General features: G+C 40.9%; 1 protein-coding gene across 8 annotated transcripts in view; it reads left to right on the top strand.

Moving 5' to 3' along the window:
• The first annotated feature begins 91 nt into the window (after nt 1-91).
• Ttc13 (tetratricopeptide repeat domain 13) overlaps nt 92-22,793 on the top strand; it is a 61,036-nt gene continuing 38,334 nt past the window's right edge. For 6 of the 8 annotated variants that reach the window (XM_013075809.3, XM_004854671.3, XM_087181886.1 and 3 more), the window contains exons 1-4: nt 94-346; nt 10,996-11,090; nt 13,975-14,050; nt 16,787-16,857. In XM_013075809.3, coding sequence (XP_012931263.1) covers nt 121-346; nt 10,996-11,090; nt 13,975-14,050; nt 16,787-16,857 — 468 coding nt within the window. In that variant the 5' untranslated portion in view covers nt 94-120. Of the gene's footprint in view, nt 347-10,995; nt 11,091-13,697; nt 13,835-13,974; nt 14,051-16,786; nt 16,858-22,793 lie in introns of those variants that run through there. The other 2 variants (XR_015439417.1, XM_087181887.1) reach the window with 2 other exon arrangements.

Genomic DNA, 22,793 nt, shown 5'->3' with positions numbered 1-22,793 from the left:
GGTCGCGGGCCCTGGGCTGGTGTGGCCAGGACTACGACTCCCGGCAAGCGCTGCGCCCGTCCTCCGCGCCCACCTGCTCGCCACGGGCCGAGGGCGGCCGCGCGTGCGCCGTGCTCGAAGATGGCACCTGCCGGCCGCGGGCGTGGATGCCGGGGTGGCTTGGGTATTCGGGCGCTGCCGCCAGTTCTGCTGCTGGGGGCTCTGGCCTGCGCGCGCGCCACAGAGCACTACTCGCCGCTGTCCCTGCTCAAGCAGGAGCTACAACATCGGCACCAGCAGGAGGCCTCGGTGGGCGGCGGCTGCCCGCAGTCGGGGGACTGGACGGACCAGTACCCGGCAGAGTGCGGTGAGTGGGCCGGCAGCCGCGGAGAGAGGGGACAACCCGGATGTGAGCCTGGCATCCAGCTGCTTCCCTGAGGTTGAGTACCCGGAAGGAGGAGGAGGGCGAGCCCACGGCATCTGTGCGGGGACCCCCGGCTTCGGTTCGGGACCACCTCGCGCCCGCCCGTTGTCCCCAGGCCTTACTGCTTGCGGGCGCTGCAGCTGCGCCGCGCATTCGCTGAGGTCGGGGGCTATTGGCTTGTTTAGTAAGTTATGGCAGACGCCTTTGGGCAAAACACGCACGTTTTTTTCTTTTGAGTTTTGCAGTGGTTTGGTTTTTTTCACCTTCAGTCCCGCTTCCCTTTCCTTCCCCCAGTTGGATTCCCGTATGACTTGCTTTGGAAAGAATGGAGGTCTTCCACTATTGGAGCTGGACGGTTGCTGTTAAGGCCCACTGCGTTGCTCTTCAGCACCGTACAGCTGTGGAGACAATACCTATTTTTTTTTAATTGAGATGAGATGTCAAGATTAGCACAATCTGATTATCTTTTGACACAGCCTGCCTTTCAGGAGGAAGTGTCATTTGCAGAGGAATGACTTCTTTATTTTGTAGTAGGCATAAATAGCATAAATACCGTAGCCAGCATTACAGACTGAAAAAAACAGTGGCCATTACCTGCGTTACTTTCTGTGGTGCTGTGTGAATGAATTACTTGTTGGCAAGATTGGTCTCTGTGAATTGGGGATGCTTTTTGCCTAAATACAGGGTTTTCTCTCACAAGAATGCTGTGAAGGGAAGGAGAAATAGCTGACGGTGCTAGCGGTATGCCAGATACTGTTGTAAGTACACTTAGTCTGTTTGTCTCGTGTACTAGTCTGTGCGAAAGGCAGTACCACCTCATTTTGAATGGAAGCTCCTTATCTCAGTTGAGGAAACTGAGGCCCAGTGAAAGTACCATCTCCCTGAGGTATAAACTGTAGGAGGAACCCAGTAAGTCCTCTGCAGACAGTTTTTGTTTTATCCACCCAGCGGCTGTAGTAGGAAAGCACACCTGTGGTGTTCACTGGCTTAGCCTTTGTATTGGGCAAATCTTCCCTTCCTCTCCTCCTCTGCTCCCCCTCCCTTTACCCCTCCCTTTCCCCTCCTCTCCTTCCGATCTCCCTGCCCTCCTGTAGTCATTGGTAGTCACGAGCTAGAGGAGATTCAGGTTCTGGGCAGGAGAAAGTCAACTGGTATCCTTCACACAGTTGACTTGTTTTATTCTGTAGTATCAGCTTTGTATGCCAGTATTGAATTCTTGTGTGAATCAACTCTGACTTGTAACAAGGCCATTGGAGGAACTCTTCTGTCCACTGCTCCATTCCCTCACACGTGAAGAACATTGTCTAATGTTCCCTGCTTCAGAGGAGGAAGCTATGAGGCTTTAAACATAATAGATATTTTAATTTTCTTTATATCTGCCCCATGCAGAGCTTTTTTTCTGAGCTGGGATTTAAAATGAGCTGTTGGAAATGAGTAGCATGAGTCTTCTTAGTGAGTCTTCACACAGCCTCCCTCGGGCTGACATGCATGTCCAGTACCTGCCAACAGGTCCTCAAGAGTGCAGCTGCACTCAGCCTGCCAGTCATTCCCAGAGCCAACAGCATGCTACGTGGGGTTCCAGCTATTTCCTTCAGCATTGCTGGGTGATGTGTGTGTGACAGAAGTCATCTCTGCTGTTGTACAGGTTCCTGAAAAGCCTCTCATTTCTCCCTCTTTACCCTGACAGTTGTGTAGAAGCTGGACTCTGGGAGGCCTGCTCCAGTTCTAGGATGTGAACAAATTCAGGATTTATAACTAAGCATGTCCTGCCTGTGGGGCCAGGGGCAGAGGGGTGGGAAGCTGTGTTCTATCTCCAGAGCCCCTGTGTGATTGACACAGTGGTCTAGATAAGTGCCAGGATCTAGAACTGATCAGTGCTTCAGAATCACACAGACCTGACCTTACCAGTTGTCGATCTTGCCATTGCCACTTGACTTGCCTGTCCAGCCACAAATCTGTTTGTGTCAAGACAGCCTCTGCACTGAGGGCAAACAGTGCACTGCTGTTCAGACTGCTTCTTGCAGCTTTCAGGTACAAATGGCTGAGATGATGCCTGCGTGGGTCTAAGTCTACACACCTTCTGATGACCGGAATACATATTATGACAGGACTCCCCATAATTATAGGTGCAAAGACAGCTGCCAGTGGGAACCACTAGTCCATAGGTATCACAGGGAAAAGGCTAGAAGCAGCAGGGTACTACAGCACCATCAAGGGGAATCTTGGTCCCAGGGAACAGACAGACTAATCTTAAGATCCACTGCTGAGTTGACAAGCATGCCACGTGTCTCGGCTTGAGTTTTATATGTTCCTTGGCCCATTCATCTTGAATAAAATGTATCCTTATTTTTTTTAATGGATAGTCTAAGGCTTGTTTATAGTTCAGACAAAACAATTTTAGAAATTGTTTAAAAATACTTTTGTTTCTTCTTCCTTTGAAAATGTGCTAATAATCAGAAGAGTGAGTTTATGTGATTTTTTTTTTTTTGATTGGCAGACTTTTGGCTGCTCCTAGGTGACAGTCTAGTACTTGATGCCTTTAGGGTAGTTTTCAAATAGCTGCCTACATCCCAGTGATGACTTTAGCTTGATCTATGTTGAATACCTCAGTCAATTTGAATGATTACTGTACAGCATTAAGTAACTTTAGTTTGTTGAAATGAATAATTCTAGGGTTGAGATTATTTTCTTTTCTTACAAATTTTTGTGGAAAGGGAAAGAGCATTTAGTATGTAATTTTTGCCAGAAAAATAAGTAGTGAGGCATAGATTGCTGCTGTGAATGGTGTCTTAGTGAGGAGTGGGTCATTTAAATACAGGAAGTTGATCTTGCTCACAACAGGCAGAAGTTGCTGTGCCTAGAGGCAGTGGGTCATAAATAGAAGGAAACTTGTGTAATGAGAACGGTTTCCTTTTCTAGTCTTGGAGGAAGTTAACCAAGTTTTGTGTTCTGTGGAAGCGCTGTGGTAGGCCTTTCTGCTAGAGTATGTGCACTGTTCTTCCCCGGCCTGGTTTTCTGTGTATGATCCTCCCTGGTTTTGTAGCAGGTCTCTAGAGCTCTTCTTCAGGGCTGACAGGTGACAGTTCCCGGGCCAGAGACTGAGGCCTAAGGGAGGAGAGAGCTGTCCACCTGGCACCACCCTGAGTTTTTCTCCTGGAGACTGAACAGCATCTTTTAGAAACTGGCCTGGTTCAGTTAGAAGTAGCATTTGAAGCACAGGCCTTATAAGAAGATGGCCTGTGATATTTGTAGACCCGTTCACTTGTCACAAATATCTGTTGTCATTAAGAATTATGTTACTGGGGCCAGGGATTTAGCTCAGTGATTCCACTGCCTGCCTGGAAAGCACAAGGACCCGAGTTCGATCCCCGGTACCAAAAAAAAAAAAAATCTTAGCCGGAGATTTAGCTCAGTGGTTCCAGTGCCTGTCTCGAAAGTGCAAGGTCCCGAGTTCAATCTCTGGTACCAAAAAAAAAAAAAAAGAATTATGTTACCTTTGAGAAAGTCTAGGCGCCACCAGACGTGTGATATGGGTTGATTATTTTTTTTTTGGTACCAGGGATTGAACTTGGGACCTTGTGCTTGCGAGGCAGGTGGCGGAACCACTGAGCTAAATCCCTGGCCCTGGGTTGATTTTTTTAAAGACAGAATTTCACTATGTAATTCAGGCTGGCCTTGAACTCAGGACAATCCTCCTACCTCAACCTCCTGAGTTCTAAGATTACAGGCATGCACCACCATACCTCACCAAAATTTCTTGAAGAGGCAGGATTTTAGTACTGTTTGGGTGAAGTTTTCCAACATTTTCCTTCTGTTCTATTTTACTTACAATATGACACATACAGAAAAATGTACGTCACAGGAGGAGTATAGATCGGTGAATTTTCATAAGTGGAACAAAGCAATAGCTATCTGTTTTTGAGCTTGTTAAGGAAATCTGGCTCCATGCTGACCCTGGCCTCATTTGGACAACAATTTTTCTGATTATCTCTGAGCCAAGGTCCAGCACAGGGCAGTGGGCTCCCACTACACACATGCCACCATTCCTTCCTGGATATTCAAGAGGCCTCCATCCAGGGATCTGTCCTCTGTCTTCCCAGTGCCTCCTTCACAAACAAAGGCCAGGTGACTTCCCTTGCCCCTTTTCCCTGTCTATCTGAGATGATCTAAGAGACTCTGTTGTCACTAATCATCCCTGTCACTGCCTGGAAGTGCCACAGCATTCCCAGTTGAGTTCCCATCTGACACCCTGAGTGGGTTTATGGGAAAGTTTGTAGCTCTTAAGAGTAAGTACTTTTTTGAGTATGTGCTGCATCTTCCATCTTCTTTATGTGCCTGGCTCACCTTTGTCCCCCTGCCCCTGGATTGGCACCATGTCATTTGCCTATATGCCTCTCTTAACTCTGACTCCTTTCCATCAGATTTATATTCCTCACATATATTTGTACTTGTGTATAGGTTAATATAGCTTTTGATTAAATTACATTAAAGCTTTGTTAAAATTCTGTTACTTCAGGATGGCTTTGTGGATCCTTCTAATGTATTATATGATTACTTTGTAGTTCTCAGTGGAAAGCTCCTATTTTCGAGTTGTTTTACAGTAGCTTTGCTAGATCTTCATTTTGTGATCTTAAACATTCATTAGCAACCCTTGGTTCCTCATACTGGGTTGCAGATGCCCATACCATACTTTTCTAATGAAAATATGTACTTTAACAATAGCAGGCTGTGCATCTCAGTAGCTGCACCAGGGGAATACAAGAAGCAGTCTTTATGTACATCCACTTGATATGACAAACAGCAAGGTGTATACAGTGTGTCAAAGTGTAAATGGGTGAATTTTACCCACATTATGCATGCATCATGTTAGATTTTTGTGTATTTATAATTTTTTTATTAAATGTTTTCTTTTGATTTTTCTTATAGAATTAGCCCAATTTAGTACAATGTTACATGAATATCCGCTTTTACAACTTTGGGGGGAGGTTGAAAGTGAGTCATCAGGTGACTCAGCTACTTATGATGACTTGGATCACAGCCAAAGAAGTTAGCAATATATGACAAGATATGACAGATAGAGATATGACACAGAAGTACAAAATGATTCAGATGAGAAAAAAAGCAGTAATGTAAACAAATATTTGACTAGTTAAAATGCTACAAAATGATCATGTATACCTGAATGATCCAGTGTTAGAACTAGGTCAGGAAATGTTATTAGGTTCTTGCCAGCAGTGAAACCTATTGGATGGGATGCCAACACTGACTCAGTGTTGGAAGTTGTTTATAATGGGAAATATGCTAAAGGATGTTTTGAAATACACTAATAATGAAATAAAAGAAAACATTCTATATGCATCAGTAGTAATACTCAAAAATATATTTATCATGACACCTCACTATCCAAACTAAAAACCTTCATAGCAGGACTTTATCATTTTAAGCGTCAGAATCTAAAGGATTTATTGAAAAATGACAGATGTGAGGATGAGATTTTTAGAACAATAATGACACTCGAGATTTAGTGTCCTTCAAAAGTGCCTACATTTTAACAACCCACTGAGAAAGAAATCCAACAAGTTAGCTGCCTTTTGCTCATTTGTTGAAAGCTTTGCTTTAGACTGTCAAGCAATTTATACACCATCCAAATACATGACAATTGACAAACACCTTGCATCATTTCATGATTGTTGAAGCATTTGGCAATATATGCCAAGTAAACCTTCTGAATATGGTATAAAAAATATGCCCTGGTAGACGCAAAGACATTTTACACCTTGAATTTAGAAATTTATCTGGAACTCAGCCACCAGGTCTTTCTTCATGCAGTCTAAACCGTATGACTTTGTGAACAAATTTGTTACACCTATTTCTTTTTTCTTTCTTCCTTCCCTTCCCTTCCCTTCTCTTTCTTTTTCTTTTCTTTTCTTTTCTTTCCCAGGGATGGACCTTCCACATTTGAGGCAGGCAGTGGCACCATGGAGCCAAATCTCTGGCCCTGCACCTATTTCTAAAAGTAACCCAAATATCACATTCAACATTTGGGTCATTAGTTACCTATTGATGTTACATTTGCTAAAAGAATAGCAGTTGACCAGCACAGGAAGTATTCACAAGAACAAACCCAAGATTCCTGAAAAAATGTTGCATGTTCACAATAGAGAAATGTATAGTACAATCTTTGGATTTCAGAAAGATATAATATTGGCCTCCTGTATGGTGAAGAAAAACAAAGTAGTGTTATCTGTCAGCATTGCACCATGATAAGATTGATAGGCCAGGCATGATGGTGCATGTCTGTAATCCCAGCACTTGGGAGGCTAAGGCAGGAGGATGCTGTAAATTCAAGGTTAGCCTGTGTTTCATAGTGAGTTCAAGGCTAGCCTGGACTACATAGTGAGACCCTTGAAACAAACAAAGAAAATTAATAGTGAATCCCCAACACAAATGAAGCCAGAAATGGTCACATTTTATAAGAAAATGAAAGGCAGAGTAAATGTTATTGATGAGTTATGCAATAGTTGTGATGTCACTCAAAACAGAAAGTGTTGGCCAGTGGTTGGGTTTTACTTGATCCTAAGCATGTCAGGCATAAATACAGTGAACCTTTGACTTATGAACTCAACTGGTTCCCGAGCACCAGTTGTAACCCAAGTTGGTTGTAAGTCAATACAGCTGAGATCTGGATATTTACCTAGGAGGCAGATGAATCTTCCATTAACCTAATTAACCCAAATTGTTCATATGTCAGGCTGGTCATAACTTGAGGGTCCACTGTAGTTTCATAGTTTACAAAGAAAATAACAACACAAAATATCACAGAGAAAATTTCTTAGAGAATTGGGACTGGAATTGATAAATGATGAATTACAACAGAAGAAGAACAGTGTGTTATCTGCCCAAAGAACTCCTCAAAAGAATTCTGGATCAGACCAGTAATATCAGACTGCCTTAGGTGTGATAATTGAAGCAAAGATTATTTCTGTGGTAGAATTTATTTCTGCTGTTATTTTTTAGATCTTGTAAGCAGGTAAACAGTTGATGCTGAAAATGTTGATGTTTATTCTACATACTCATTACATATTAAAAATTAATATTTTACTGATATTTTATTTTTGTATTTAGTATACATTGTTTATTATAAAACTCATAAAATTAAAATTAGTAATTCATCAATAGGAATACTCCTAAAAAATAAATGTGGGCTTTACACACCCCTATAATGCACCTTTTCTAAAAATTTGCTGTGATGTCCCCAGGGCTACGTTTATTTCCCTATGTGTAAAATGAGTAAATTGTATGTTCTACTTGCATCAGAGGATCAAGGAACAAAGAAATAATATTTGTGAAGCATATGAAAACTGAAAAGCACTATTTTGGTGTCAAAATAAACTTAAGGAAAGTAGCAACAAGAAATTAAAAGAAAAAAATCAATTTTGGCCTATAATTGTATACAGGTTGAACATCCCTAATCTGAAAACTGAAGTCACCACAAATCTGAAACTTTGGACATCTGTACGACGCCACATGCAGGATAGTCCACATCACAAAACTTTGCTTTATGTACAGAATTATTTAAAGTACTGTATAAAATCACTTTCAGGCTGTGTGTATAAGTATATATGAAATGTAAATGAATTCCGTGTTTAGACTTGGGTCCCCTTCTCAAGATACCTCATTATTTCTATCCACACATTCCAAAAAATTTGAGAAAAATTTGAAATCTGAAGCTCTTATGTTCCCAAGGATTTCAGGTGAGGGACACTCAACCTGTATTAACATGTAGTAGTCATTTTCTGTGGGCTGGGATTGTATCCCTCACAGTAGCCATGGGAGTTATTCGGTATGGTTCTTCCTATCTTACAGGTGAGGGAGCTGCGGCTCAGACACAGTGGGGAACTTGCCCAAAATCGAACAGCCAGTGAGACTTCTGATCTGAGTCAGTCTGACTGTACAGCACATGCTCTGAACACTCTTAAACCTTGCCTCCAAACTACTTTAGTTACATTGGAAGTTTGAAAGAGTAGGATTAAATATCAGACCTAATTCTTAAAGAATACTTGTAAAGTTAAGACAGTTATCCAGCAAGCCTAATCAAGAAAAAATGAGAAGAAACAAGTATTTAGCTTTAGGAATAAGGAAATGTAATAAAATACAAAAATAATTATAACTTTGTGTATAAGCATTATGGCCAAAATATAGAACATTTCAATGAGTGGAGAGTTCTTTTTTAAAAGGTACCCCCCCAGCCAGCTCTTTTCATTAAATATAAGCTTCCTAAACCTTGGAGAGTTTACCTACATTCCCAATTTAATTGTCCATTATAAATTAGTTATCAAATCCACAATGTAGCTTTTATTTTCTCTGACATTTCCTAAGTACTTGAGGGATAGCTTCCAGTTTGACATTTCACAAGCACTTGATTTAAACCTGAAATCAGCTCTGCCTTAGTTTTCTTGCTGAGTCAAAATACCCAACACCCCAAGCTAAAGGAGGGAAGATTTATTTTTAGCTCACAGTTTGCAGAGGTTTCAGTCCATAGTTGGCTGGTTCCAAGACAGGGTGGTATCACAGAGGGGCATCACAGAGGAGAAACAGTTCATGGTGTGGCAGGCAGAAGACAGCAAGCAGCAAGTAATGAATCTACCTTTTCCTTTTTATCACACCTAGGCTAGTAGCCTTTTGGGTGGTGCCACCCACACTCAGGTTGGGCCTTTCCATTATCCACACCCAGCACTATGCTAAACCAATCAGAGGACTGATTTAGTAAAATACACCCTTAATCCCAGCATTATACCCTTAATCCACATTCACACACCCTACATCCAGCCACCTCTGAAAAGCCCCACCTATGACCACTGGAGGCTTTGGGAGAGTATCTGGACACAACCCATAACAAGCTCCTTTCTTCCAGCTAAACCATTCTTCCTATTCCCACCCCCTTTCCTTGATGGCACCAGTTCCTCAGCTGTGCAACCAGAGACCTCTCCCTTTCCCTCCAACCATGTCTCTCTCTCTAGAGAGTCTCTCTCTCTCTCTCTCTCTCTCTCTCTCTCTCTCTCTCTCTCTCTCTCTCTCTCTCAGCCTATACACCTCTCTTTAGACTGTCCCTGTTTCAACCTCACAACCTCTGCCATTGATTAAACTTTTCTTATTTTCCAGCTGGCCATTACTTCATAGCTGGTCTCCTTGCACCTCCTTCTCTGCTTACATGACTCTCAGTGGCCTCTTTTGCTGCTTAAACATCCCCTTACTATTTAGTATTAAATAGAATAAATGAATTAGACACTGAGCTTGAGAAATGAGAAGGGAAATTAAAGGAAATTGTGAAGATTAAATAGAGCAAAAGTAGAGTAAGTGAATTAGAAATGGAACAGCATAAATGAATTAGAAATGGAGAATTGACAAATAGACCCAAGAGGGTTTTTTTGTTTTTTTTTTTGTGGTGCTGGGTATTGAATGTAGGACCTGCATGCTAGGCAAGTGTTCTACCACTGAGCTACATCCCCAATTCTTTTTATTTCAAAACAGGGTCTTGCTAAGTTACCTAAACTGGCCTTGATCTTACACTCCTCCTGCGTTAACCTCCCAAATAGTTGGTATTACAGGCATACACCAGTGCATCTAGCTGAGTAAAGTATTATTAAATTGATGCCAGCAAACAAAAGAAAGGTCTACTTAGAGTTTATTCTAGAAGTACAAAGATAGTTCAGCCAACTTGTGTTTTCTTTCCTTTTTTGCAGTATTTGCATCATTATACATCCCAGCTCATTTTTCTCTTTAAATCACTGTTGCCCAGACTGAGCTGGAACTTGTGATCCTCCTGACTTAACTTAACAAAGTGCTGGGATTACAGGCATCTGCCACCATGGCTAGCTAGCTTTTAAAATGTTGAATTAATTACCATAATAGGTCAAAGAAAAAAATCATCTTAAAGAAATTTTAAAAGGTACTTAGTCCAGCAAGCTTTTCTGATTTAAAATTTATGGTGAAACAATGAATAGGAAAATACTTCTGTATATGATAAAATACATCTCTTTACAACCCACGGCCACCATACAGTAGTTTTCCACTGGATGTTGATCAGTGTTAAATGAAAAGGAGAGTCTATGTTGGAAAATACAAAGCATGAGGTTGGAAGGTAGTTATTACAGGAGTGCTCCACCACCCCTGGCTATAATCCCTTTTCACTATCAGGAAGCTTTGCTTGTGTCCAGAGTGGGTGTGAAGACAATCACTAGTGGATGTGCAAAACACTTGGAAGCTCTAACATGTTACGCACTGCAGAAGTGAAAGATAAGCACCTCTTTTGGATTTTTTTGTTTGAGACAGTGTCTCACTATGTAGTTCAGGCTGGCCTTGAGTCCGCTATGTAGCCCAGGCTGACCTCCAGCTCATGGCAATCCTCCTGGCTCTGGCTCCCGAGTGCTGGGATTATAGGTGTATGTGACCACACCCAGCTACTTTTGGATTTTTTAAAAAAATATTTGTCATTATTTTGGTTGTGTGGGTTCTTAAAATTTCAATTTATAGTTAGGCATCTAAGGGCATAAATTTAAGGCAAGGGGGATAACAGCATGTTTGCTTTTCAGAGTCATCCTTTTTGAACTTCCACGAGTCAGACTGCGAACCCAAAGGATCACCACCCTGTGACTCCTTGCTTTCTCTCAACACTGAAAAGATTCTGGTATGCTCTTCTCTATGTGCTTTCTGTGTTTGTGACCCAGCTCCAAAGAGTGGAGTGAGGAGTCAGGTCCTGTTGGTTCTGTGTGCAGAGGTAAAGCTAGGCCATCTGGCATTCATCTCAGGGAATTATTACATTTTATGAGTTGGATGATTGATGGTTCTTTACCTAGGATTTTAGCTCTGAGGAATAAAGGAGCGATCGTGACTCAGTCTCATGTCTATGAATCTTTTGTCTTTGGAGGCATAGTATTATCTTATTTTTCCAATCTTGGCATGTGTAGGTATGTTTTGTAACTCTATTTTTTATTATTCCCAACTAAATTGTATAGGGAATCTCTTCACTTCAAGGATGCATGCCTGGCACTTGCCTCTCCGCGTTAGTATGACTGTCCATGGTCCTGCCTGTCCGCATTACCACATTTGTCCATGTCTCTACTTGTCCATGTTAGCACCGCCTGTCCAGCACCTGCCCACATTTATGTGTCTAACCATGCCTGTTCGTCCATGCCTGCTGATGTCAGCACATTTGTCCACCTGTCTGCATTAGCACATCTGTCCACATATCTGCCTGTCTGTGTCAGCGCAGCTGTCCATGTGTCTGCCTGTGTGTGTTAATGTCTTCCATTCTGATCCCTCAAGGTGCAAGGGTCCTTTGTTTATACTTTACTCTGGGAAGCTGAGCTGTTCACTCCACAAGTTTAACATATTTTTCACCAGATGTTTTCCTCTGATATTCCTGTAGATTTTGCTTAAAATTTCCCTTTAGGGTACTCTTTCTTCTCCAAAAAAGCTTGTCTTTTCCTGTTAGAACTATACACTTGTCCAAAACCAGACTGGTGGCCAAGCACAGTGTCACATATCTAAAATCCCAGCTCTGGGGAGGCTGAAGCAGGAGGATTGTGAGTTCAGTGCCAACCTGGGCAACACAGTGAGTTCACGGTCAGCCTGAGCTATATATATAGCAAGACCATGTCTCAAAATGAAACAACCAACCAACCATACTCCGTCATCTTGTGAGGTAGTGAATTGGCCATCACCAAAACATTTAAGTAGAAATTGAATAGTCCCGGATAGATGTTATGAGGGTTCTTCTTCCTGATAGGAGGTCAAATATTTCCTTCTTTTTGCCTTTCCAGAGACCTTCAGAGAAGGCTCACCAGCCTCATGTTGGTAACTGCCACATCTCAAAGATGGCTTACTGGGTCCCACTGTGGAAGCTCCTGACTGCACAGTAAAAACCAGAGGGAACTTATAGGAGTTTCTACTGATCAGAATTTTAACAGAAAGCCTAAAGTATGGAACATTCCATGTTAGTGGAAATCCCTAAATGTTTCATTTTGTACAGACTTCTGGATGGTATGACCAAGGGGTGGAGCCTCCTGAGATGGGCACCCTGTGGCTTATGTCTTTCAACTTGTAGTTTTAGGCACTGACTTCTGAGTGAGCAAGCCAGCCTGGCCTGGCTTGGCTTGGCCTTGCCTTGCTTTGCCTTGCTTTGCCTGCCTGCCTGCCTCCTTCCCTTCCTTCCATCCCGCCGCCGTTTTTCCACTGGGGATTGAACTTGGCATCACTTATGTTAGCCAAACACTGTGTCACTAAGCTACATGTCCAAACCTTTTTATTTTGAGACAGAGTCTTGCTAAGTTGCCCAGGCTGACCTTCAACTTTCAATCCTCCTGTCTCAGCCTCTGGAGTGGCTAAGGTTATAGGTATGGGACATCATACCCAGCTATCACTTGTATTTTAATATGAGCTAGCTTGTACTTGATCTCTATATAGGCAAACCAAATACCACTCTATCTGAACATTTATTTGAACTTGGAATGTATAAGGAATATAAATGGAAATGCTTTTTAATTCTGTTATTTGAATCATATTTATCTTGGCTAAGGAGTATCAGTCATTGGCTAGATTGCCATGCATTGGTCAGAAGAGTACCCTATGTGTAGTTACTTACCTATCGTGTATGCCAGTGGCCTCTAGTAAGAAAAGAGGACTCTAAATAATGGGGCAGTGACTGGGTTCTAATCCTGTAGATTTACCCAAAATGACAGGCTTTTAGTTTCTTCCTATTTTAGCTTTGCTGGTATGTGCATGTGTATGAGTTTTAATTGTTTCTTAGGTGAATCTGGTATGTAGTTACAATTTTAATGAGCACCCTGTAGGCTAAGATCTTCTGGTGAGAGAGCAGGTGTTTGTATTATCAAACCTGATGTGTCTCCAAAACACATTAGAGACATCTCTGTCTGGTGGACAAATACTGCATGTAAAAGTATCCCAATTGCCTTAATTTGCCCTAGTTTATGCTTTTGTTAAGCTCTGCAGCCAAATTTGTGTCTGTATCTGCATGGTTTCTACAGTGACCGATCTGCTACATTAAATAGGATAGTTGTGTTCATCACTTGTGCATTAATTGTTATTCAGAATGTCTTGTTTTTTAATCAGACTTTGTTAGTCCTTTGTGTCGTCCTCTGTCCAACTTGTAGCTGTTGTTTCTGTAACACTTAGGATTTAGAACATATGTTCAAGCAACAGAGAAGTACTGAATACTAGAATGTGGTCTGTGTGACATAATTGAAGTCATCAAATCACCTATAAAAATGTGGACGGGCCTTGAAGCAGCTGACAAGATTAATCCTTAAAGAAATATAGAGATGCTTTCTCTCGGAAATGGAAGTATGGAAGTGTGCTAAGGGGAGGAAGCAAACTAGTCACACCAGACTGTGCTCTTGAAATGTGTAATTGGTAGGACTTAAAGCACTTATTTTCCCTGCTTCCATTTAAATCAAATGTAGCTTTAACTTTTTAAAAATACAGTTTTTAAATTCAGTTTTTTCCTAATTTGTTATAAGCTAAAATATATGTTTGGTTTTTTCTTCCCCCAGAGCCAGGCCAAGTCTATCGCAGAACAAAAGAGATTTCCATTTGCCACTGATAATGACAGCACAAATGAAGAGTTAGGTAAGACCTGAATCTGGGAATATTTCTGGAATTTATGATTAAGTGCAGAACAGGAAGGCAGGCAGGAGAGAAGGAGAGCTCAGAGACAGGCTGTGTCACTCTTGGCTCTCTAAGATTGCATGGAAAATTCAGCTGTCCTGAGGTTCTGTGGATCATGTCATTTTAAAATAGATCAGCAGGGACTATTCCAGCCCTGTGTTTCCATGGAAATTAATAAGTATGGTAATGAGTTCTTATGAGCTGTTTCCATTCCTTAGAAGCTTACTTGTGTGCTGTCAGCAAATGTGCATAGTAAAGAAATGAAAGCAGGATTGAATCTCAGAGCAGCACAGCTCTTCTCTCTGTGACACAGTAGCCAGGTTTATGTTGTTCCTGTGGCTGGGTCATGATTTTTGGATTTAAGCACATGGGGCAGGAAAATCAAGTTCACTCAAATCTACAAATGAGCCTCAGGGTCTGGTTTGTCCATGAAGTGTTTGAGGCAGGCTGCACCTGCTCAGATGTGCCCTGGGTGTACCCTCCACAACCAGCGAGCTTATACTCAAGGGAGTGGGAGCAGAAGGAATCCAGGGCAGGCAGTGCCACATGGGGTAGGCTACACCAAGTGCTGGTGGGAACTTTTCATCATTTAATTTATGCATAATTGTCTATTGTGGCTGTCCCTGTTTTAAGACCAAGCCATCTTGTATATCCTTAGAGTACAGATAACCGAGAGCTATTCTGAAAGTGCTAATCACTTTTTGATGACATTCCCCTTTATAGCCTCAGATGTGGTCTTTTCTGAAGTTCTTGGTTTCTGTTCAGTCTGTATGCATTTATTAATAACTATTAAGAGTCTGGTATGTGCCACACCCTTTCTGCTCCAAAGAGTATCCCAGCAGACCCTAAGGGGTCATAGGCACTAAGCTGGTTTAGGGTCTTTTCTGTGACTAATTTTTCTTGGAAAGGTACCGGGCATTGAACTTGGGACCTTGTGCTTGTGAGACAGGCGGTGGAACCACTGAGCTAAATCCTCGGCCTCAAGATTTTTGTTACTAGGTGATGTGGAGTTGCTGGTTAGTAGAGATTTCTGTAAGAATGGTAGTTACTCCAGTTTTTCCTTTATGTCTTTGGATTCTCACAACAAAATACAGACCCTAGTTGTTTATATTTCTGTGATATTTGGGCTAGGATTTTTTTTTTAATTTGCCTTTTTTCCCCCCTCAAAACACGTTTACTTTTAAATGGAAAGATTTGAGAACTACATCTGATCTTTTTTCAGTGCAATTTAATGACCAGGCTATGGACAGAGATTTAGATGTGTTCTTAAATCACAGACTTTCCCTCCTAAAATTAAGAAAATGTTCTACAAGCTTGTTAAGCAAGACCCAGAGAGTTAGGAGAAGAGACAGGTACTCATGATCACACAGCTGGCTGGAAATAAAGCCTAGGTTTCAAACATGAGTTTGACCTTAATTTATCTCTTCAAAGAAACTAAGGTAAAAATAGCCTTTTTATTTTAAAGGATGCCTTCAGAAGCTTTTTATTATTATGATGCCCTTTTTTTTTTCACATTTTATTTGAGTTGTATATAAAGATATTCCACAATACTTTTAGCATTTAATGTTTCTACTGTGTTTAGTATTTTTCTGCTTTTAACTGTTGGGAAATATAAACTCTTAAGAGCAGTAGGTGATGTAGTTGCCTATGTACTTGAATACCTATTAGGCCATAGATTAAGAGGGTATTATAATAAAGCTGTTTTGTTTTGCTTTATTTTCACAAAAACATGATCAAATTAGTCATTATGTTAAGTGAAAAATAAAATGTCTTTTAGAAATTTAGTGGTATTGAGGAGTTAGGGTAAGTACTGTGGAAGTACAGTCTAGAAGATTCTAGTCTATTGGTTATTTGGATGAATGAAATAGTTTAACACGTTCGTGATGGGGCTGTATATTCATGACTGTCCCACTGGGCGGCTTGTACTACCCAATGGAACTGTCCTGTGCTACCCAATAGGACAGACATACATATGTGTACCATCTGTAGTTGAAGCTGGCAGGAACAAGTTAATCAGAATGTTGCCATCATTCAAGAGATTGTCATGGCTCCCGTTTCACCATAGCAGTTTTCCTAAACAATTAGGTAAAAATAATCATCACCTTTAGTGTAAATCTTGAATAGTGTTTTGACTGTATTTTTAATAGAAAAAATAGGAAAAAGACTGTCATTGCATCTCAGGGTGTGAATTATCCACAGTTGAGCATCACATTAATATATATTAATTTGAACCTGCGTTTGTTCTTGCTGCATAATTGGCAGCAAACCCAGCAGTCCTGGGACTTGAGATTTGTGATGCTGTCTGGGTGTCTCTTATCGCTTGCTTAATCACTACACCATGTGGTATGCCCAGCACTCACCACCTTTCCAGCTCTTTTGATATGTAGACAGGAGACACCACAGAGGTTATGTTGGATGTGAAAGTGAGTGATGGATTCAGTAAAAGATGAGTCCTTTTCATAGGTGGCTTGTCTCATGCATAACTTTGATAATAAAATCTAGATAGCACTGGAAGGCCCATTAGCAAGTCATAGGTGGTGAAGTGGGGGACTCAGTGACCCCGTGTGGTTTCCTGATTCTCCCTGACTACATCTAGTCCTTGGGGCTATCCTTTGAGATTTAGCAGAGAATTTAGTTGCTGGTTCTAGTCAGAGCCCCTTTATTCTTTCCTTTAATATTTTGTATTTTGTTTCACAGCTATTGCTTATGTGTTGATTGGCAGTGGTCTGTATGATGAAGCCATAAGGCATTTTTCAACAATGCTTCAGGTAATTTTCTTAAGAATTATAATTTCAAGTTGATAATTGTGACAAAATGTGGATTCATGGATAGCTGACATGAAGCACGAATCCTGTGTGTTTAGGATCACATGGGAAGTAAAGGAATCTGTCAGCTGAGCACTTTCTTGGTGCCAGGCCCTGTACTGTTGTGCTGTTACCTCCAGCTGTCAGGTAGCAGGCATGGCATTCAAACACAAGGTGGTAAAGGCGGTAGCTTCACTTCCCTTTCCTCAACCATGGCACCTCCTGTGAGATGTGGACATTGGAGTTGAAATTCTGGCTCCTTCCTGGACAGTGTCTGGGTTTTTTTTGTTTGTTTTGTTTTCTGGTTTTGGGGGTTTTTTTGAGACAGTCTTGCTATGTAGTTCAGGCTGGCCTTGAATTTACTGTGTAGCCCAGGCTGGCCTTGAACTCACAGCAATCCTCCTGCCTCAGCCTCCCAAGTGCTGGGATTACAGGTATGTGCCACCATGCTCAGCTAGTGCTTGCAGGATTGATACTAAATTTCTATTCATGAATTTGTTTCTCTTCCTGATGTGTAATTGTGAAACTCCTCAGTGCAAGGATGGCAGTGTGGGAGTCTAGTTAAGGGAAAACGTGTGTGTGTCCCCATGTGAGCTGCGGAGGAGGCCTGCAGCAGCAGACATGCTGGTCTTGTTCTCACATCAGCTTTGTACTGAATTTGCTGTGGGCACTTAACTACTGTATGTAGTTAAGTTGATGGTGGTGCGTCTGTCCTGCACTCATATCAAGGAAGACATGGTGGGCTGGGGATTTGGCTCAGTGGTTTTGCTGCCTGTTGCGCAAGTGCAAGGACCCGAGTTTGATCCCTGGTACACCCCGCGCCCCCCGGAAAAAAAGACAGACATGGATTTTTAGAGTTAGAGATACCCAAGTCAGAATCCACTGTGTGGCTTGCTACCAAATTATTTAACCTCTTTGGGTATGGGGATAGTAATAGCTATCTCCAAAAAAATTTGGGGGGATTTAAATGAAATGTTTTGTAAAGTACTCAATACCCAGGTCCTGGCACATAGTAAACAGTAAGTTTTGGCTGCTCAAAGTACCATTTTAGTAAACAAGTCAGTGTTGATCTAGTAGGAGCCAACAGATATCTTACAACTCAGCAGATGGGCTTAATTTTAAAATACTAAGTTTGAGATTTTAGCTTTGCTTTTGTTTTCTTTTTTGAAAACAGGATTATGAGCCAGGTGTGGTGAAACACACCTGTAATCCCAGCACTCTGGGGAGCTGAGGCTGGAGGATCGAAAGTTTGAGTGTAGCCTGAGCAACTTAGTGACTTAGTGAGACCCTGTGTCAAAATTTAAAAAGGTCTGGAAATGTAGCTCAGTATGAAGGCCCTGGATTTGATCTCCAGTACCACCAAAAGAGAGAGAGAAAGGTTTATGTTGGTAATTCTGTATTTGTTCTCAACAAATCAATATTTTTGGTTATTACTTTGAGGTCCTTAGATTAAGCAGCTGTGTTTGAATGATCACATGATATAATATTCTTCCCTTTTTTGGTACCTGCTTGCAAGGCAGGTGCAGCACCACTGAGCTACCCGCTCCCCCCCCACCCCCCGCCTGGGCATGATACAATATTCTTAAGTGGAATTTGAAATACAGATGCTCCTTGTTTAACAACCTACCTGTGTAATGGCTATTTGGACTTAGGACCAAGGCACGCTGCTGGGACTTCTGACCTGCCGCTTGTACTTGTGACCCATCTGTTTTTTGTACAGTTCTGTACATCTTGTTTATAGAGCCTCAGGGTCTTTTTTTGTACAGTACACCTTGTTTATACAATACTGTCATTTTTGGTGATGGTACTGTATAGTACAGTACTGTAGTTTTATTATCTGTTATATATTACAGTACTGCATGTAAGAGTTATGCAAATAAAAGCAAAATTATCAAGTTGGAGTTTCCTTTGACCATTTCTTTGCTCTGAAAATTGTAATGTACATACTGTATACAGTTCCTCATTTAGTGACCAATTCAGTTAATGACCTAGTCGCAGGGCTATAACTTGGTTTTTAAACGAGGAGTGTTTGTACAAAGTAAATTGTAAATAGCTATTAAAATTATGCTTCTGTTTAGTGTTGCAATATTATAAAAGGTAAGTAAGGCTTTACACTGTGAGCCCTGGACCTAGCTTGAAGGGAGGTTCAGATATGTTTGGATTTCAGTTAACTTGTGACCAACAGCTTGAAAACATGCTGTCATTTCATTTAACTTTTCAAAAATATTATAGTTGACAACAATGTCAAGGAGAAAAATTTAAATTAAAAAAATGCCCTAATTCTGCTGCTTTAACATATTGAAATTTTTATTACCTTTTCAAAGTATTCATATATGTTTTATAAACTGAATATATATTCTGTACTTTTATTACTTTTTAATAATTTTATACTATGAATTCTATTTCTGTATCTTATGATTCCATTGGCTCTGTAATATGTCTTTGTGTTGCCCATTTGTAGCTGTGTAACACATTTCTCTTGACATTGCAATTAGAAAGTTGATGAGAATTTTTCTCTGTGAAGAAAAGATAGTAACATCTTGAAATTTCCTGCAGCATTTCATTAGTCTGTAATATAGTGGATTGATTTCACCTGGAGTCTTTTTTTTTTTTCTCCTGGGAATGTGTGGATTGCAAGGTCAGGCAGCTTTCCTGCTGATTGGGGCCATTGAGGGATAAGAACAGGGTAGTAAACAGTTAAAATGCAGAAGTCTGGGAGTTGTATGTTGCAGCAGAAGACCTAGCTCTCACCCCGCTACTTTTCTCAGTGATGCTCTTGGTGCTTTTCAACTGTGTCCAGACCATAGTACAGTGGAAAATCATGTTTGCATGGCATACAGGGTAGGCTGGAGTGTAGTGAGGCATTTAGGTGGAGCTTGGTGAAATTTTGTCGTGTTTTCTTTTCTTTTTCTTTTTTTTTGAGACAGGGTTTTGCAATGCAATCCAGGTTGGCATCGAACTCACTATAGGAGTTTAGGCTGGCCTCAAACTTGTGACAAATCTTCCTGCCTCAGCCTCTCGAGTGCTGGGGTTATAAACATGCACCACCACACCTGGCCATACTTTCTTCATATGATAGGATTGTGATAAGAAGTAGGAAACACAAAGATTCAATAATAAATGCTGTAATTCTTTTCAAAAACTTTAATAAGAAACTTGACCCCCTTTTCTAGACAGAATTCTTCTGTTTGGTTTTATGTTTGAAACTGATGCACATAGCTCCTCTTTAAGGGTTCCCGTTGGTTTCTTCAAGTTCCCAATAGTCACTGTCTACCATGGGCCATAATTTGCAAATATCTGTCTCTTTAAATTGCATTTTAAAAGAGAGCTCATTCTTTGAACTAATTGCTTTTTCTTTTCAATTTAAAAGACTTCTGAAACCCAGGACCTCACACATGTAGGCAAGTGCTCTACCATTGAGCCACATCATCAGCCCTTTTTTTTTTGAAACAGGGTCTCACTATACAGGTCAGGCCAGCCTTGAACTCACTGTATAGCCCAGGCTGGCCTCAAACTTGCAGTGATCCTCCTGCCTTCGCCTCCCAAGTGCTGGGATTATAAATATATGCCACCACACCTGACTAGCCCTTTTTTATTTTATTTTGAGACAGGGTCTTGCTGAGATGCCCAGGAGAACTTACAGTTTTCCTGCCTCAGCCTCCAAAGCAGCTGGCATTACAGGCATGCAATACTATGCCTGGCTTCCTTTCCATTTATTGGCAAATGCAGTAAAATTTCTTCAGGAATGAAATTGGTTTTTATCCCAGCGACCCTCTTTCTTTCTTTTTTTTTTTTAAGAGTGGGAAGAATTTATTGACAGAAGGATAGCTTCTGTTTAAGAGAAACAGAAGATGGACTGGAAAATGGGTTGCTCTCTCCCCCCTACCCCCCAATCCCACCTCCACGCTTTTAAATGGTGTTTTGTTGAGCAAAGCCATGAGGCGAGGCGTACAAAGTAGGACATAACCAGTCAACTAATAAGATTATAAGTATAGTTGCTTAGGTAATTTTTTTTTTTTTTTTTTTGCATAGGTAATATTGATCCAACGGAAAGTCACAAAGTGGGACAAAATTATAATCAACCAATAAGATTACATCTGTATGGTCACTTAGGTAATATTAATTAAATGGGGATCAAATGGGGAAGCAAGTCATGTAGCAAGTGTACATGAACTGGACAAGGATTTCCTGGAAGGAATGGGCTCAGGAGGTTTTGGTCCCCACCCACGGTGACAGCAGCAGATTGATTTAGTATATCAATCACTGTATTTCCTTTTTTTTTTTTTTTTTGCCCCCTGTACCAGAATCTAACTCAGGACTTTGCACTTGCCAGGCAGGCGAGGTGCCACTAAGCTAAATCTCCGGCCCCTCCCAGTGATCCACTTTCATATCCAATATCTAGGAATAATGATGAATTTTTTCCTCAGGCATACATCAGTATTTTTCAAATATTAATTTTAGTATTTTTATTAGTAAATGTTTGCAGTACACAATGATTATATTCATCACTGGTACATGTAAATAATACATCTTTATTCTTTTTACTTTCTCTTCTCCTCCCCCTTTCTCTGTTTTTTTTCATTCTTCAATTTATAACTGAATTAAGTATCACCAGAGAATTATTTTTGTCATTATTAATGCTAATTTGTTTTCACTGTTCCTTGCAGGACCTTCCAGATGTGTAAAAACTGTGTTTTTAAGGCAGTGAGTGCCTTTAACAAATCCGCAAATTGATATCTATCTACACACGTACTTTTTTATTTTCTTAAGTTCTTTAACACTTGACAAAACTTTTCTTTTAGACAACCATGAACTGTAGCATGAAGCAGCAGAAGTCTGTGATTCCATTCATAGACTGCTGACAAATGGGACTGCAGGGGCCTGGGTTTTATTAGAATCTCTTTTGATCAGATTAAATCTGAAAGTCAGGTCTACATATGAGGGCTGCTTAAATTCCACAGTGGCCTTGTGAGATGATGCTAACATACCTTTCTGTTGCTTTGGTTACGCTATTAGGGTATAGAACTCTGAGGTATCTCCATGACCCTTGCTGTTGCATGGTCTTCATTTGACTGGTCATTTCTGTGATTTTTTGTGTACTTCTGGGATGGAAAAGAGTGCTCCTCATGCACCCATCTGGGTGTATCACCAGGTCCCACGATGTCAGTCTGCAGTAAAAACTCTCAATCAAAAAGCTGGTGAGTTGGTGTGGACCCACACCAATGCTGGAAGTCACTTCCCTGTATGACAGTGCATCAGCAGTAGTGTTTTTTTTTTTCTTTTTCTTAATATATGTTTGTAATACATGACGATTGCATTCATCTTAAGGAATTGTTAAATATACATATGTAGCAGCAGAGTTCTTCAAAGTGGAACCTTCTCCCGATTCTGGGTTCCTTTGGTTCCTGTGCAGGCTGGTAACACAACTACTTAAGCAGTTTTCGGCAGCAGTTTGGCCTTTGCTTTGATCATGTGATATTGAGCTTGCCTGATTCTGATGGAACTGAATTCATAAAAGAACTTTGCTGCTTATTTCACATCAGCATATGAAATTGAAAACATGGCTCTGTGTAACTTTTAAGATGTCTTTTGGGTAGATGTGTGTCTGCCACTGAGGCAGAACTCAGTCCTCACTGCAGTGTTCATATGCTGGTTTTTTGGCTTGTCTTTGGGCACAGTGACCTTCTAGTTTTAGTTAAAACACCAGCCTTCTGGTAGAAAAATACATGTCTGTAAGATTAAAAGTAAATTATGTATATAAATAATAGTGTGAGGATGATGTATTAGATTCTTTGAGAATTGAGACACCTCCATCCAGGTAGCTCTCCCCTGTGATTTCACAGATGTATAAAGTAAACCTGGGCAGCTTAGTGAGACTTTGTCTTAAAATAAAATAAAAG

Source organism: Heterocephalus glaber, unplaced genomic scaffold (genome assembly GCF_053883595.1).
Source record: "Heterocephalus glaber isolate CG9 unplaced genomic scaffold, H.glaber_assembly_v1.0 deba00001472, whole genome shotgun sequence".
Lineage (NCBI taxonomy): Eukaryota > Metazoa > Chordata > Mammalia > Rodentia > Bathyergidae > Heterocephalus > Heterocephalus glaber.
Note: the sequence above shows the minus strand (reverse complement) of the source record. Positions and strands in the feature narration are given on the sequence as shown.